The following is an 18,825-nucleotide window of genomic DNA, read 5'->3' on the forward strand; positions in this document are numbered from 1 at the left end:
GTACATACAAGTTCAAACACATATAATGGAGCAGCGTACATCCAAGTTCAAACACATATAATGGAGCAGCGTACATCCAAGTTCAAACACAACTAATGGTACAGGGTACATACAAGTTCAAACACAACTAATGGAGCAGGGTACATTCAAGTTCAAACACAACTAATGGTACAGGGTACATACAAGTTCAAACACATATAATGGAGCAGCGTACATCCAAGTTCAAACACAACTAATGGAGCAGGGTACATTCAAGTTCAAACACAACTAATGGTACAGGGTACATACAAGTTCAAACACAACTAATGGTACAGGGTACATACAAGTTCAAACACATATAATGGAGCAGCGTACATCCAAGTTCAAACACATATAATGGAGCAGCGTACATCCAAGTTCAAACACAACTAATGGTACAGGGTACATCCAAGTTCAAACACAACTAATGGTACAGGGTACATACAAGTTCAAACACATATAATGGAGCAGCGTACATCCAAGTTCAAACACAACTAATGGAGCAGGGTACATTCAAGTTCAAACACAACTAATGGTACAGGGTACATACAAGTTCAAACACATCATAATAGCAGCAAACATCCAAGTTCAAACACAACTAATGGAGCAGGGTACATTCAAGTTCAAAACACAACTAATGGTACAGGGTACATACAAGTTCAAACACATATAATGGACACAGCTCTACATCCAAGTTCAAACACAACTAATGGAGCAGGGTACATTCAAGTTCAAACACAACTAATGGTACAGGGTACATACAAGTTCAAACACATATAATCCTCTTGGAATCAGTGTATCCAAGTTCAACACACCCTAATCCCAATCAGTGTTCAAGTTCAAACACAACTAATCTTATCACTGTATACAAGTTCAAACACATGGAGCAGCGTACATCCAAGTTCAAACACAACTAATGGAGCAGCGTACATTCAAGTTCAAACACAACTAATGGAGCAGGGTACATTCAAGTTCAAGTCTAGTAAACTGAGGTAGAGCACAACTGAAAGAACCTGTCAGAACACTTTACATACACGGAAAAAAAACCTCTTCCAAAACAGTGTATAGGCAAACACACCTTCAATGTCAGAATAAAGAAAAAACATTCTTTTCCAAATCACTGTATAGACGACACACCCACTTCCCAGTCAGCGTACAAACACCCTCTTCCCAATCAGTGTATAGACAGACACATCCTCTTCCCAATCAGTGTATAGACAAACACACCCTCTTCCCAATCACTGTATAGACAGACATATCATTTTCCCAATCAGTGTATAGACAGACACATCCTCTTCCCAATCAGTGTATAGACAAACACATCCTCTTCCCAATCAGTGTATAGACAGACACATCCTCTTCCCAATCAGTGTATAGACAAACACACCCTCTTCCCAATCACTGTATAGACAGACATATCATTTTCCCAATCAGTGTATAGACAGACACATCCTCTTCCCAATCAGTGAATAGACAAACATACCCTCTTCCCAATCAGTGAATAGACAAACACACCCTCTTCCCAATCACTGTATAGACAGACACATCCTCTTCCCAATCACTGTATAGACAGACACATCCTCTTCCCAATCAGTGTATAGACAGACACATCCTCTTCCCAATCATTGTATAGACACATCCTCTTCCCAATCAGTGTATAGACAAACACACCCTCTTCCCAATCAGTGTATAGACAAACACACCCTCTTCCCAATCACTGTATAGACAGACACATCCTCTTCCCAATCACTGTATAGACAGACACATCCTCTTCCCAATCACTGTATAGACAGACACATCCTCTTCCCAATCACTGTATAGACAGACACATCCTCTTCCCAATCAGTGTATAGACAAACACATCCTCTTCCCAATCAGTGTATAGACAGACATATCATTTTCCCAATCAGTGTATAGACAGACACAGACAGACACACCCTCTTCCCAATCAGTGTATAGAGACATTCCCTCTTCCCTATCAATGTATAGACAAACACACCCTCTTCCCAATCACTGTATAGACAGACACCTCATCTTCCCAATCAGTGTATAGACAAACACACCCTCTTCCCAATCACTGTATAGACAGACACATCCTCTTCCCAATCACTGTATAGACAGACACATCCTCTTCCCAATCAGTGTACAAACACCCTCTTCCCAATCATTGTATAGACACATCCTCTTCCCTATCAGTGTATAGACAAACACACCCTCTTCCCAATCACTGTATAGACAGACACACACTCTTCCCAATCACTGTATAGACAGACACACCCTCTCCCCAATCAGTGTATAGACAGACACATCCTCTTCCCAATCAGTGTATAGACAAACACACCCTCTTCCCAATCAGTGTATAGACAGACATATCATTTTCCCAATCAGTGTATAGACAGACACACCCTCTTCCCAATCAGTGTATAGACAGACACACCCTCTTCCCAATCAGTGTATAGACAGACACATCCTCTTCCCAATCAGTGTATAGACAAACACACCCTCTTCCCAATCAGTGTATAGACAGACATATCATTTTCCCAATCAGTGTATAGACAGACACACCCTCTTCCCAATCAGTGTATAGACAGACACACCCTCTTCCCAATCAGTGTATAGACAGACACATCCTCTTCCCAATCAGTGTATAGACAGACACATCCTCTCCCCAATCACTGTATAGACAAACACACCCTCTTCACAATCAAAAGATAAATAAATCCAGTTATGTATTTGCAGGTTTTGTTTTATTTCCTTACAAGACAGTACTACATCTATATCATATAACACTTATAAAGTTGATTAGCGATAAAAACAGCAACTTTATGGATAACAAATATGGGTTAAAAGTAGGCATATAAATGAGAAACAGGACATCTAACTAGCTATGTACACTTCATGCTATTTACAGTGATGATAGCTATGTACAACGGTTAAGTGGAAATTGGAAACAAGAATTAATGATTAATGATTTACAATATATGAATTTCTTCACGAAGCTTACCAAAGAAAGCTACACTTAGCTTCCTAACTTTTTACTTCTTTGCTTGTGAATTAATGAAGTTACTCATCCAACCTTTTATGAAGATGTGTTGGGCACACACAAATAACAGATGTGACTATTTTCAACACTGATCTTTCTAACTTCAGATACACAGGGACCAGACACCATATAAGTGTAAATATATATAATCACAGCTGATCTATAACAGAGTGGCAAGACAAGAAATATCTGTGAATCTGATCCTAATATAACACAATAATCAGACAAATCCTAAAAATAGATTATAGAAACATAATTCTGTTGATACAATTGCAATTTGATAATTATTTATATCCAGCCCCTGTGGTTAAACAGATCACTGTAAAAATAGCACATTAACTCAGTAAAAACACTTCAGAGTTTTGAAGCACAGCAAATGAAAACATTAACAAATTATCAACACCTTACACAGTAAAATATGACTAGCATATGATTTTTTACATATCTTTAATATACTGCAAAGGTTCAAAAACATCTGAGAAGCTCTAAACTCTACCATATGTCAGACATAAAGCATATCGAAGGAATAAAATAAATACAACAATTAACATAATGATACTGTAACTGTAACAATATTGACCCTTACTAAGAGACTTTCTGTTTGCTGACAAGACAATTTCTACTGATAATTTACTGCACCAAGGAATCCTATTCAATAAATAAGGTTCTGAATGAGAGGCCTTCCAAAGCATTGCCTTAGTTCTCTACACCTATCTGTCTATAGAGGAGTCACAGATGAACTTTAACAATTATGAATCTTCTAGCCAAGAAACATTCTATACAACATTCAGTCAGAAAAAAATAGTCTTTATAGGAGTTATTTAAATAGTAAGCTTGCAGAATGACGGATGCCAGGATGTCAAATATGAGAGCATGAATGCCATAAAGGTGACCTAATTATAGTAGACATTGGACATACACAGTTGTAGAGAATAAATAAATACTCCTTCGATACAATTTCTATGAGAAATGAACAATCTCTAAAACAAGCCTGTGAGAAATACACGCCTCCAAATCAAACTTTACTGATAACTACGTTTGAGTATCACATGTTTACTTTCTGTATAAACATCCTTAGCAGGATATATACATTATAAAGAAAAGCAGCATTTATTATTTCATAAACTGTGCTAAAAGCACATACAGAGAAAATTTAACAAGCTAAATAGACACAATACCAGACACTGTTATAGATGTATGCTAGTGCATGCTGTAACATTAATTTAAGTGAAGATTTAGTAAATTCAGTGATTAATGTGAAAGAGATACGGCTTGTATAAATATATATTTTCAGAAATGAAAATCTGCAACTGTGAAAGACAGAACAACACAGTGGTAATGCTATCACCTTTCACTTACATTTCCTTCACTATCAGAGATGCTAAAAGATCACCTGACTGACCACATGTTTTTCAGTGCCCCTAAGAAGAAGCTTCCATCCTGGTCAACACCAACAGAAATATCAGCTGATATATACCTTATTTCAAACTTGCAGTTAAATAAATTTAGTTCAAAGTTCTAGTTGATAATAAATTTTGTCTTTTTTAAAACATAAAATTTTGAAATTTGAGATTTAAAAGCTATGAAACATTTAAATAAAAGACAGAAAAAAATAAACAAAAATTTAAACTGATATCCACCATTAGATAAAGAAAGACTTCATGCCATAATGTTAATTTCATTTTTCAATATTGATTACTGATACATGCATTAGCGTATGAAATAAAGAAGGTGAATATTTTTGAAAATTGATAAATTACACGCTTCAAATATGGACGGACACTGACATCTAAATTGTGATATTTATCAGAACTTTAGTATTTTTATACCAAAATGAGTTAATTGACTGTAATGTTTGTATCAATGAAAGTGGTACATCCTACTATACATCATACTAAAATTCAAATTATAAAAAAAAAGGGAAAAATGCACCAAACTGGATGATTAAATTTCACATTCAAGGATAGAGTTAAAACTTGTCATTAAATTATTTGTAATATATAAATAACATTAAATAACATTTAACATTGTAGCAACAACAATAGATATCACTCCTTTAAGTTTTCAAGAAAAACATAACCTGCCATAATACATCCTGCTTAAATTCAATCCTCATATGAAATTTCAATGAAAATTTAAAAAAATACCTCATGATTAGAAAAGTTGTCTCCCTTAGACTATTTGAAAACACAAGATTTATAACATTGAAAACATGTAATACTGTAACCAGCATCAAACAGCATTTGTTTATATTTTCTTAAAACAATGCAACTGGAATTTAACTTTTAAAGTACATCCTTTATATCAGGAGTTTTCTTATTACAAGAAATCTGTGTCTTGTAAAACTTCTGGATCGAAAGTTAATGCAACTTTTTTTAAACAGAAAAGTTGAATTGCAGTTAAATATTTTTAACATCAAGAAATGCTTAATATGCACAATGCCTTCTTTAGTTGTCATGATAATGCAAAGATCATCCTCTGATGCAGTACTAGCTTAAGGACCTTAAAATTCTACGTGAAAGACTTCTGCTGGGATATATTAACATCACTTACAGTGTAATTGGCGGGTTATCACACATTTAAAAGACATTTAAACAACAGTCTGATGGTATAGCTCATTGACGAATCTCAGGAGCTAACACTGACTATAATTACTTTTAATGAATTGGATATGTTACAAATTCTAATAACAAATTTTCACATGCTTTTCTTTACAAAGGCATACTAAATTCTATTCTTTGTTTCCATACGGCGACTTATCACTAAACAGGATCTGTGGGACAGTCTACAGAGATTACATAAACAGGATTACTATTTACAAGAACTAGAACACATTCAATATATTTGGAAATGTCAGATTCCAGTCACTTAACAGTCGTCACTAATACTGATTTAGATTGAAGACAAACTTTCTAGGGCACTTACAAAGAACACAAGTGTCGCTGATAACTCAGTCCAGTAGGTTCTGTGTGAGAATCTCCAATCATATGATATTTACAATACTATACATTATTGGTAAACACTTGGTGCAGACATGCATTGCTGTACAGAGTTGACAGGTTGACACTTGCAGTGCTATATTAAGTTGACAGTAGACACTTTCATTGCTGTACAGAGTGCACAGACGACATTTGCATTTCTATACAGAGTTGATAGTTGACACTTGCAGGGCTAAATTAAGTTGATAATTGACACTAACATTGCTGTACAGAGTTCACTGATGACACTTGCATTTCTATACAAAGTTGATGGTTGACATCTGTAGTGCTGCACAGAGTTGATCAGTTGACATCTGTAGTGCTGTACAGAGTCGACAGGTTGACACCTGCAGTGCTGTACCAAGTTGACAGGTTGACACCTGTAGTGCTGTACCTAGTTGACAGGTTCAAACATTCCATGCTGTGCCAAGTTGATGCAATTAGAATGGCAGTCCTGTACAAAGTTTATTGATATGTCAAGAGACTTCAGTGCTGTAGAGATTTGCAGCAAGTTTTCCTAAGTTCTTCAGGATATCAACCTCTTCTTGTATATAAAATACAACATTTTTAACACAATGAAATCTCAATTACATAATACAGACATTGCAAATTCAGAACAGTGTTTTCTATATTCACATAATTTCCAGGTAGTCAATTCAATCAGTGAATTTGTTAATCACAAAAGAGCAAACATAGTGAACAAAGTAAAACTGCCATTTTAAAGTTTAAATGATAAAGAGTGGTCTGAATCATGGCCTCTGATCTATAGAAGTTAAAGGTTCCAATATAAGCTCCCAATCCAGGCAAGCCTCTTCAATCAATTCCTAGCTGCTTATGGTTGGCCCAAAGCCAGTTGTGGTAGTCATTCAACTTGTGATCCTTGGGTTGAACCTGCAGTACAGAACATCATGTATACATATTAAAGACAACTACAACCTGAATTATTGGCAACTTTTTCATCATTGACAACAAATTTTCATGAAGTCCCAGTATATGCAAATTTTGCTACAGAAATTGAAAAGAAAAACATCTATTTATATATAGTAAAAAGAATTTGTTGTTGCAGAAATACTAAATAACATAGGGTGTGTTGGTATCGATATAGAAGAAAGTGATATTCACTCCTTGTAAACATGCGTTTGTTTACAATTAGAAAATCCTTTAGACAATTCTGAAACAGGTCCGTTTTGACTATACAAAGAAAGGGACACAGCACATGCGACATGATACTTTACTAGTAAATATGTCTGCGACACCTGTCAATTTTATGTTAATGTCAAATGCAGATTTGTCACATGGCTTTTTCATGGCCACCTTCTGAACTTCAAATTGATAACATCAGTTGGTTTTTCAATAGGACCACTAATTTTTCATTCACTTGTGTTCTGCCATCACGATGGTCCAATTTCTTATATCTTTCATTAATAATAATATGTTGTCATAATTCTCTTACCTTTTTCCATTCATTAACACAAAACATGCGATAAGAATCATTTCCATATTTCCCAATTCCATGCAGTTCTTCTGGGTAGGTCCACTCTTTTGTAAGGTACTCATCTATAAAGACATCAAGTGACAGATTACAGTACTATAACATTTCTGGTGTCCCTGCTTCACTTCTCAGTACAAAACTTGACATTTCAATTGTCAAAATTAAGAATTTGATTTTTGTACGGTCAGATTTTAATCTTTCCTTATAAAATTAGGTGATTCTGGCTAAAATGATAAAAAAAATATATTTACATACAAAAATCACATATAATAAGACAACAGGTTGAATTACAGTCCTCCACTGACACATACACCACCTCACTAAGGTGAACCCATACACCATACAGTGATACAGTAAGAATGACATTGATAAAAATTTCAAGAATTTGTTTCCTCACTTGTTAAAATTAACACTCATGTAAAGCCAAAGGGGGCCTGTTTGTAATGTCTGTATTTGACCTCTCTTCATAAGAATGGTTAAAAACAACAAACTGAAAGCACAAACTAAATATTTAAACATTTGCTTAACCCTCTTGGCGCCGTAGGCGACTAAAGTCGACATGCACACAGGCCGTCGTAGGCGACTAAAGTCAACATGCAGACAGGCCGTCGTAGGCGACATGCAGACAGGCTGCTGTAGGCGACTGAAGTCGACATGCAGACAGGCCGCCGTAGGCGACTTTGGTCGACAATTTCTATATCTTAATTATTAGCCAAGATATGCTTGTTTCAGCAATGCTGCCATTGTTTTCGGATATTTTCTGGAAAATATTTGGTGCTGAGCTGTACATTGTGAGAGATATTTTGCGCTGAGCTGTACATTGTGAGAGATATTTGGCGCTGAGCTGTACATTGTGAGAGATATTTGGCACTGAAAGGGTTAAATTTTGAAAAGGGTCATACAGCTGTTCATGTTTCTAGGGGTATCTGTGAAAAATATGTAGAATGATACATACAAAATAATAAAAAAACAAATATCTTGTTGATTAATATTTACCAGAAAACCGAATGATGATTTTTGCTCGTTTTTCATGAAGCCCAAGAGGAGTAAGAAGCTTAGCAATGGCAGCAGCATCTGCTTTCCTTGTCGCATCTGGATTTGGCCATTTGTTGAAAAACTTCCACAGAAGAGGAATAGCTGCCTTGCCTAAAAAAGTAACTCAAAAATATCAGAAATACTCCTCAACATTCAAAACAATACCCAGGAATATAAGAAAATGAGACATCAATGTTATTACTTCATCACTAAACTTAAATCAATGAGTCACCGACAAGATTTATCTTTACATTACAGTAACAGCTAGAGTTATCCATATTGTTTATCGAAATTAATTCTACATTGTTCTCCAAGTATAGGAATATTTCAACACGATTTCCAAAAAAAAAATTAAAAAAAAAAAAAAGAAAAATCTTTGAATTTCATCTTTTAACCTTCAAGCCATTTGGTGCATACTGGTATCTCACCTGTGGTCCTGTTTAGGAAAATGGTCCCAATAAGGAGTTTCCAGGGGTCATGGTACAGACTTTCCTGTATCAGACAGAAGGGAGACTTAGGAGGTACCCACGTCGTATCTCTGTGGAGTTCCGGACGAGGAAGGAATTTTCCATGGACAAAGTACTTACTCTCTACCTCCGCTGACAGACGATGTGTTGGTGTATAGTCAGCATCCTCAGAATCTGACGGGATGTCTAGATAACAAATATCAACATTCAAATGTTTTATTCAATTACCTATAAATTGATGTCTAAAGACCGGAATTTGAATCTTCTGACTTTGTCACTAAAATGAAACATTCTAGGATTTTAATGTGGTCTTTTAAAATTTTGTGAGATATGAGAACTTGTACAAGATATTCTACATAACCACATGGTACCGCCATTGTTAACTTATCTATACAAAATCATGACAAGAGTTCCATAATAACAGGAAAAATAAGTTTCAATTTTCAATTGTTAAGCAAAAGTTTGAGCAGAAAAGACAGAACAAACATTTTTTATAGTCGTATATTGGAATTGCAAGGAACTTATTTTTTGTAACAGTTTTAATCTATCCTTAAAAATAGTGAACAAGAGTATCACAGGGCAGAACAGATACATGTCTGTCCCATTCCAAAGAATTTTTTCTGATTCATTGCATCAAAAAGAAATCGTAATTATGAGATAAGATAATAAAAGGAAAAGCAAGTTTCGAAGAAATTCACTGAAAACTCTTCAATTCAAAATGAAGTCATATCAAACTGTCATTTACAAAAACAAAACTTTATGTCATGGTGATTTAGTTGAAAAGTGAAGGAAGAGATCTATTATAAATAAGGTTTTCATCATGAAAACAACGAAGGGCAGTAACTCTTCCAAATACAACTAAAACACACTGCCATTCAGGAAAACACAACTTCATGTAATGGTGTTTAAATCAAACAAGCTTGAGAAAGATTGGTTTAAAATTGAAGTTAGAGATCTCGGGACAATATGAGAAATATGAAAACAAAAAGGCTGTTACCCTCCCAAATGTTATTGAATCAAATCGCCTCTCACTAAAAAATAAAACCTCACTTCATGGTGTTTACGCCTACCAAGTTTGATAAGAGATCCAATAGAGAACTTGGCACCCACCATTGTTTGATCTTTATTTGTTCTTTGATGTTGGATCTTTTCCTTTTTTTTCTCTCTTGTCTTCAATGTTTTTGCTCTTAATGATAACAAATTTGAACATTCCTTGCAGAAATAGCGATAATAATATTGATCTGTAAAAATCCAAGATGGCAGCCAGTTGGCCATTTTGTTTTTCTGATCAGTCTCAAACTCAAACAGACAGATCTAGGGACAAAGAAGAACCAATACATGAAATTTGAGAAATATCTATGCAGTATTTCTCAAGAAGCAGTGATAACAAACTTTCAAAATCAAAATCCAAGATGGCTGCCTGTTGGCCATTTTCTTTTACTGACCAGTTCCAAAATCAAACAGGCACGACAAGGGATCATGGGAAAGGAAACAAACACATGGAATTTTAGAAAAATCTATGCTGTAGTTCTCAAGAAATAACAAACTTTTTAAATCAAAATCCAAGATGGCCACCTGGTTTTTCTGATCTGACCCAAACTCAAACAGGAGCAACCTGGGACAAAGGGACCCCTATATTTGAAATTTTAAGAAAGATTAATTCTCTAGAAATAGTGATAACAAACTTTCAAAGTGAAAATCAAAGATGGCCATCTGTGATTTTTTTTTTCTGATCAGTCCCAAAATTAGATGGACACAATTAGAGATCAAGGGGAACCTACATATGAAATTTGAGCCAGACCATCTAATGATGGTGGGCTAAAAATTGTGGAAGGAGATCTGCAGATTAATGAAATTTTAGTAAGATGGACAATGTCAAACCACAATAAGTCCTGTTAAAATGGTGTATAAAAATTGATCAACATTTATTTTGAATCCCTTGGTAAATAACAGCAGTCTCTTCAACACTTCAAGTGACATTTTTGAAAGTTTGATATTTTGCTAGAATGCTATGAAAAAAAATTATAATCTTTCATTTGAATAGCTAGAGTTACCTTCCACATGACTGATTTCATCACTGGCAAGCTGAGTAGATGCAGCCGATATAGACACACTCCTTGACCTTGACCTTTCAGGACTTGACAGATGTGGTGAAAATCTCGGACCTTCCTCAATACTGGCTCTTCTTTGTTGCCGTGGTGATACTGGAACATTCTTAATAAATGTAAATAAATTGTCTAAATTCTCCACAGGAGAAGCACTGAACTTTGCTTTTGTTTCTCCCGATGAGACACTAGATTTGTTTTCAGTTTTTGAAGAGTTTTTTACAGGTGTACTTTGTGCAGAAGGAATCTTAAGAGGTGAGGTCTTTACAGGTGAAAATTTAATAGGTGAACTCTTAACAGGTGATTTGATAGATGACTTTGATGGAGACAAACATTTCTCTTCAATTTTAGCAGAAATTTTATCCGATGTGTCCGGATTTGTATCTGTGTCATGAGGGTCAACTGTGCTGTCATATTGCGTTTCATTGCTTTTAGAATCTATTATTCCATGAATGGTATCACTTTCAGAAACCACAGGGTTAGCATCCACTTGATCTGCTGTTGTATATAAGTTTGTTCCTTCAGGACTTCCCAGACAGTACGTATAAGCAGGTGTCACTACTTGAGACATATCAATCCCTTCAGGATTAGCGGCAACAACACTTGCCATAACATAAACACCACTCACTAGCTCCCCAGCCATCATCCCACCACTGACCATTGCCCCACTGACCATATCAGCACTGACCAAACCAGGGGCTGTAGCACCACTGACCATACTATCACTGAGGGCAATACCACCAGGTAGCTGGACACTGTTGGCTTCAACATTAATGACCGGGCCCCCCAACACAGCTGTACCTTCCAAATCAGAACTGACTTTGGGAGTCTTTGATACAGAGGGAGACATAGTAGCAGACTGTCTTCTTGATGTGTTCCGTTGAACTTTTGGTTCATCAACACTATATATATCAGAACTATATCGCTTGCTGCGGATTCTTTGTCGTGAAGGTCGCCGATCTGATTCCACCTTGGCAGATTCAACCTTGTCTGGTTCAGATATTACTGGGACTGGTTCAGTTTCATCAGCACTGCTATCACACACATTATTACTGTCCACACCAACATTTTGAAATAAGTCAAAAATATTATCACCATGGGATTTCCGCTTCTTAACATCTTTCTTCCCCAGTTCTCTTTTCTTTAGATCATCAGACAATGAATGAGTAATGCTTGACTGCACTAAGGCGTGAGGATTTAACACTGGAGATTGTTGTGAGTTCATGTTTTCATCAGGAAACAAATCATTATACTCATCATCCATTGTTGGAGAGTCTAATTTTTCATTAAAAGTATCAAATTTGTTTACTTCTTCTTGATCACTAAAGGATAATTTCACTTTATCATCCACCACAGAATCCTCTTCATTATCATCCAACGATTTTGTTTTTGGACCACGACCTCTTCCTTTCACTTTCTTTTTCTTTTTCTTTACAGGACCTTCATCTTCAGCATCACCTTTCCGTTTCACACCAGGACCAAATGCCATTTTAATCACAAGTTTCTGTGCAAGCGTTTTCTTGGGTGAAATGTTTTTACGCTTACCAGACTGCGGTGAAGTTTTAATTTGCTCAAACTTTGTCTCTTCCTTTGGTGAATCTTTCTTAGACAGTGATCTTGACCTTTTCCGACTGAGTTTTGTAGAACCTTTCACTTTTCCTTTAGCTGTCTCTTTGACTTCGAGTTTCTCAGATTTCGGTGATTTATCCTGTTTCAAAGCTTTCATTTTACCACCTTTACTTGTTGTTTTTGATAATGCTTTTAATGTTTTTGTTGTTGACTTTGGAGTCAATTTGGTTTTCACAGGAGATCTAGCACTAGGAGATGTAACAGTTTGTTTCTCACGTTTCTCTGTCTTGGATTTTTTCTGACCCTTCCTGGTAACACTTCCTTGATTCGTGCTGTGATGTTTACCTCTTACTGTAAAATCAAAGGCTTCCACATCCAGGTCAAGCTGTTTCTCCTGCACAAATGTAGCCAGCTCCGTTTTAGATCTCATCTTTTTTCCAGAAGGACTGAAAACAAGACAAGACATTAATATACTTTTACATAAACATAAAAGGCCACACAGCTATTCTTTTACCTATAGATACAAATACAATTTGCTAATGAAAATAAACACAGTTTCAAAATTAAATTTTAACTTGACATGAAAAGACTGTCAACCAGTGTCCGAGAGCAATTCTATAATTTAAACACATCACCAGATGACCTAACAATTCATGGTTGCAATACTCTACAGTAAACCTCCACCATGCCTTCTTTCAAGTGCTTTGAAGTAACCACAAAAAGTCAAGGAAGATATTATTGGGAATAAATCATCCTGTTTACGATTACAAGTGACGGTTCTACACGATCTGTTTCAGTCACAAACATGTGGTGGGCAGGTACTTGTAAAAATACTTAGTGCTAGTAATGCTGTTCAGTATGCTTCAAATCTTCAATAAAAACATTTCTGAAGAGTGATTCAAACTTAAAGTTTATAGTGAGTACCTGGTATGTTGAATAAAAAAACAGATTTTTATTTCTCACAATTTTTGTTTGTCAACATGTAAGCTGTACTGGTATATAAGACCCATGCCCAATCCACAAGGAAAAACTTGCTCCTCATAATCTTGAAAATAACCCTTTGACAAATATTGTGGCAAAGTTTTTACAGATCAGTACATACCTGTATATATACACATCATATTTCCCAGCTGATTTGCCATTTAGTCGCTGAACCACGCGTCGACTCCATCCCTCTGGCAAGTTCTTATCATGCAGCATGGGTGATATGTCATATGTGTGGTCTCCTCTATTGAACCAGGAAATAAATTAATCAGTGAATCACAGATTAACATTTAGGAAAAACTCACATATCTTAATAATTCAGAGAGAATGATTTTGTCCTCCCAGTAGTCTTTTTGAGGCTAAGAAAATAAAACAGGCTCCAGTTATTTTCAGAATTTCTATTCAAACTATACAGAAGAACCCTATTTATTCTGAAGAGGCCTTCATTTACAAAATATCTAGTGAAAACCCTGATAGTTGTTACCATATTGGTGTTGTACACACTTGAATATTTAAACTCCTTCAGTAAATCCTTTATCTAGATTACATGTATCGTGTATGATAAGGTGGCAATGTCGATCAATAATACTATGTGATCAATCCAAACGGGATTAGAGCACCATCAAAATCACCATTTAAATGTTGAAAAGTCAACAAAACAAAAGGTATTGATAAATATCCCTGATATTCATAATAGCATCTTTTATATTTGAGTTGTAATGATCAGGTACAGTTCTGAAATTAGTACCATCTAGTCAGATTTAGTAACACAAAGTTGTACTTAAACCTTCAAAACCTTGATTTAGATACTGTAAAATCCAAATTTCATTTGCATTAGAAGTTAGTATTTAGTAGTTCTATCGTTTCACTGTATTGCTTTGTAGCATCTCAGATCTTTGCTCACCCTCCCTGTTTACTTTCAATAGTGGTGTATGTAAACACAATTGTTTTCTGTAGCTTGACTTCATTAAATCTAAAAGGTTGATCAGAGTTTAACTGATCTGTACCATAAAGTTGTTCTGATCTGTATTAAGACGTTTAACTGATCTAAACAGGAGGAGGTTGTACAGACGTTTAACTGATCTAAACAGGAGGAGGTTGTATAAACGTCTACCTGATCTAAACAGGAGGAGGTTGTATAGACGTTTACCTGATCTAAACAGGAGAAGGTTGTATAGACGTTTACCTGATCTGAACAGGAGGCGGTTGTATAGACGTTTAACTGATCTAAACAGGAGGAGGTTGTATAGATGTTTACCTGATCTAAACACGAGGCGGTTGTATAGACGTTTAACTGATCTAAACAGGAGGAGGTTGTATAGACGTTTACCTGATCTAAACAGGAGGAGGTTGTATAGACGTTTACCTGATCTGAACAGGAGGCGGTTGTATAGATGTTTAACTGATCTAAACAGGAGGAGGTTGTATAGACGTTTAACTGATCTAAACAGGAGGAGGTTGTATAGACGTTTACCTGATCTAAACAGGAGGAGGTTGTATAGACGTTTACCTGATCTGAACAGGAGGCGGTTGTATAGATGTTTAACTGATCTAAACAGGAGGAGGTTGTATAGACGTTTACCTGATCTAAACAGGAGGCGGTTGTATAGACGTTTACCTGATCTGAACAGGAGGCGGTTGTATAGATGTTTAACTGATCTAAACAGGAGGAGGTTGTATAGACGTTTAACTGATCTAAACAGGAGGAGGTTGTATAGACGTTTACCTGATCTAAACAGGAGGAGGTTGTATAGACGTTTACCTGATCTAAACAAGAGGAGGTTGTATAGACGTTTACCTGATCTGAACAGGAGTAGGTTGTATAGATGTTTACCTGATCTGAACAGGAGGCGGTTGTATAAACACAACATCACTGGTTGTCGACTCCCTTGCATCGTCCACATCAGCATAAGCATGGTCATCTGTGTAAATATTCTGTTGTTCCAGATCTGCAGCGGGCATGTCGTCCATGTACCCCACATTTTCACCAAGCAGAGCCTCGTCTGAGTTATCCAGATCAACAGGTTTGTTGTGATCATCATCGTATCTGTCAGAGTAAATAATTCTACAAAATTATTCAATGTTCTTTCAAAAGCTTTCAGGCTCTAGTTTTAGTAGTTGCATTTCGCTGGGATCTGTCTCAAAAGTAGGTTTGGTCTTACCAGGCTCCAGCTTAAGTAGATTTGTTTCACCAGTTTCTAGTTTTAGTAGTTTGGTAACAACAGGCTATGCTAGTAACTTCTGTTTGACCACGCTTTAGTTTTAGTAAATTTGGTTTGACTGAGCTATGGTTCAGTAGGAAACATCTTACTGGGCTATAGTTTCAGTAGATTTCCTTTCCCAAGGTAGTGTCAACAGCTGCTATTTTATATCATATCATCGACACAGCCAGACATCATCTCAATATTAGCTTCTTATGACAAAGTCAAGTTATTCCAAATTGTTTTCGCATTAAAAAATTTATTTCAGTAGTGTTTATATATGTGGATTTTTGGGAGATCATCTTCTACTATACACTGTGCATCAGATTCCATGCTTTATGTCACATCTTCTTTATATATTTAATACAATGTACCTGAGTGATACAACCTAATCATCTTACTTTAGAGGTATAAACAAATCACCTGTTCCTCTACAACTCACCTGTAAGCAGCAGAGTCTTCAAAATTGGGGTCTGCATAGTCAAAGCCTTCTTCTTCCTGGCCCTCCTCCACTCTAACAGCATCATCATCTGATAATCCAGCCTCTTCTTCATCATCATCTTGGGCATCAGGGTCATGGATGATTGTCGGCAGCACGCTGTAAAGAAAATAATCCTTCATCATTGCACATATTTATAGCGACATGTTCAGAAGTGCTTATCAATGACCCTTTCCTCCTTGCAATGAATTGTGTTTTGCTTGGTTTATTGCCATGTGAACAACTGAGGTCATTTTGACAATGGGTCTTCTTGTAGTAGCTGGTAACTACCGCACATATGCAACACCAGTAATTTTCCATCCAGGGCATTAAGGATAAAGTGTCTTGCTAAGGGACACAACCATGTCAGCATTGACTGGTCCATTACTCAGCTTCCTTAACAACACCAACTGGCAAGTGCAGGGGTGTAAAACCATGCAACTCAGCCCTTTGACTGAGATTACATGTACGCAGTCAAACACTCTACCAAAAAACCTACCACTGACTTCAGGTCAGAAATAATGTATGCATGTCACCAGAACATGGATATTCATATCATATTTGTATCATTATAAAACACGAGAAATAATACTTGGTTCCACTATGAAGATGATATACATATCATGAGTGGGGAATGTTTGTCAGTAGAAGCACTAGCCATCTCTTGTAAGTTTTTTTAAAACAAGTACAGTAATAGGTCATTATCTTTCCCAAAAACTGCATGGAACAATTTTTATCAACAGAACCTATCTAAATATTAAAGTTTTCTGACAAATTTTGGTGATTTTCAACTCAAATTTACACCAATAAATATCACAAAATGTTGAGTAATTTAAATGTAACAGAATCTAACACATTTTAAGATATATTTATAGTGTTTTAATTACATTTGAAAATGTATGTGTGATAAATCCATGATTTAATCATCAAAAAGTTTCATAACCACGAGATGAATTAGATTGTCACCTGATTTTTTTCTATAAATTTTTTCTCATATGTAAGGTAACAATATCAGATATGAAACTGATTGCTTATCAATAAGAAACAATGATGCAGAGATAGATTAAAACAGCAAAGCAACTTACTAATTTTTTCGTGATTGTTTTCATACGAAATGGAGAAAATGCATGATTTTGACCTCCAAATTTGATGTTTTTGGATACCAGTAATCTAAATCATGAGTTTTAAGGTGTTATTGAATGTTTATGTAGTGTGCATGAATCTATTCTTAAAATTTATCAGTACCAGACTGAACAGGATGTATACAATGTTTCCTTTTTTTGCCTCCCTACATTTGTAAATCACATTTTATTTCCTGATTGTTCACATTCGTTTAATTCACCAGACATCCATCCACAGTGCACACATACACGTATCCATACATATATATACATGCATGTAGATAGTGATCAAACGCTGGCCTAACTGTAGTCTGCTCTAGTCAACAATATCAAAATCAATCACATCACATATGGTCAGTATTCTAGTGATGATGAAAATGAGTGTAGTACAAAGTGGACATATATATATATTGGGATATCATTGCAAAAGTCAACAAACACACTAGACATTCATTTTGTACCATGTAGTCGACAAATACTTCCTATGGAAGAAGTCATCTGTGACGATTCGACGGTAACAACATGTCTGAGGCAACTCTGTTTGCAGTTAACAATCAGTTACGTACATATATACTGACCCAGTGTATACAAGACTGGCTGCACACATAAGACATATTGTTTCTGCCGTTAATACGCATTTTATTAATGCTTGAGTGCCATTAAATACAAAATCTAGCTAACAGATAGCATTTTCATCTTCCTACAACGATAGCCAATCACGTCATTCGGTATATTTAGATTCACTGGCAGCAAATCGTATGCATGTGGCTCATTCTGCAGTCATCTGTCTAAGGTCAGGGCAAAAAAGTGAAGTTTGCTATATCATTTCCTTAATGGTACCATCTTGATCAAAGGCTTAGTGAATGTAGCGGTATTAAATGATTAGCAATGCACATCAGGGTTGCCATCTATGCGTTAACAGACAACAGAAACACACTTACAACGGCTGCATTGCAACGTACAACGCATGTGGCCCGCCGTCACCCTCCATGTTTGTTGTTCATAATGGATGGTCGTTACAAAATACGGATCTCTATTGAAACGAAACGAAATAGCAACCCGTGTCGACGTTTCAAGCAAAATTGTATTTCTCATTTATTAATCCAGTTCGATTAGTTTCCATTATTACAAAGCATTTACTAACTATCGAAAGATATGAGGCAGTGTACAATAAAAATGCTGGGATTTGTGTATTGCACATGCACAGAAGGAGGAAATAATAGCCAAAGGGATCCCGTAACTATAGTGTAGTTAGGAGAAGACTAATCTAGTGCACTAGTAATGCTCAGGGTTCATTTTTTAATAGTCCAGTTAAATCAGTATATGACCCTACT

General features: G+C 35.9%; 1 protein-coding gene across 1 annotated transcript; it reads right to left on the minus strand.

Moving 5' to 3' along the window:
* Positions 1–2,743: 2,743 nt before the first annotated feature.
* Positions 2,744–18,466, minus strand: LOC132554704 (uncharacterized). Its single transcript, XM_060219014.1, has 9 exons — positions 18,433–18,466; positions 16,335–16,490; positions 15,526–15,738; positions 13,810–13,935; positions 11,088–13,153; positions 8,995–9,219; positions 8,528–8,677; positions 7,493–7,596; positions 2,744–6,930 (listed from the first exon to the last, which is right to left on the minus strand). The coding sequence occupies exons 1-9, from the start codon at positions 18,441–18,443 to the stop codon at positions 6,853–6,855; spliced, it is 3,129 nt and encodes a 1,042-aa protein (XP_060074997.1). The 5' UTR covers positions 18,444–18,466; the 3' UTR covers positions 2,744–6,852.
* Positions 18,467–18,825: the final 359 nt, after the last annotated feature.

Source organism: Ylistrum balloti, unplaced genomic scaffold, assembly GCF_031769215.1.
Source record: "Ylistrum balloti isolate Yb309-2 unplaced genomic scaffold, AGI_CSIRO_Ybal_v1 Utg370432, whole genome shotgun sequence".
Classification (NCBI taxonomy): domain Eukaryota; kingdom Metazoa; phylum Mollusca; class Bivalvia; order Pectinida; family Pectinidae; genus Ylistrum; species Ylistrum balloti.

Coding starts and splice junctions, on each gene's coding strand:
- LOC132554704 (XM_060219014.1), bottom strand. Junction 13,154..13,809: donor TATGATGTGTATATATACAG/GTATGTACTGAT, acceptor TCTTGTTTTCAG/TCCTTCTGGAAAAAAGATGA. Junction 6,931..7,492: donor GTGTTAATGAATGGAAAAAG/GTAAGAGAATTA, acceptor TCTGTACTGCAG/GTTCAACCCAAGGATCACAA.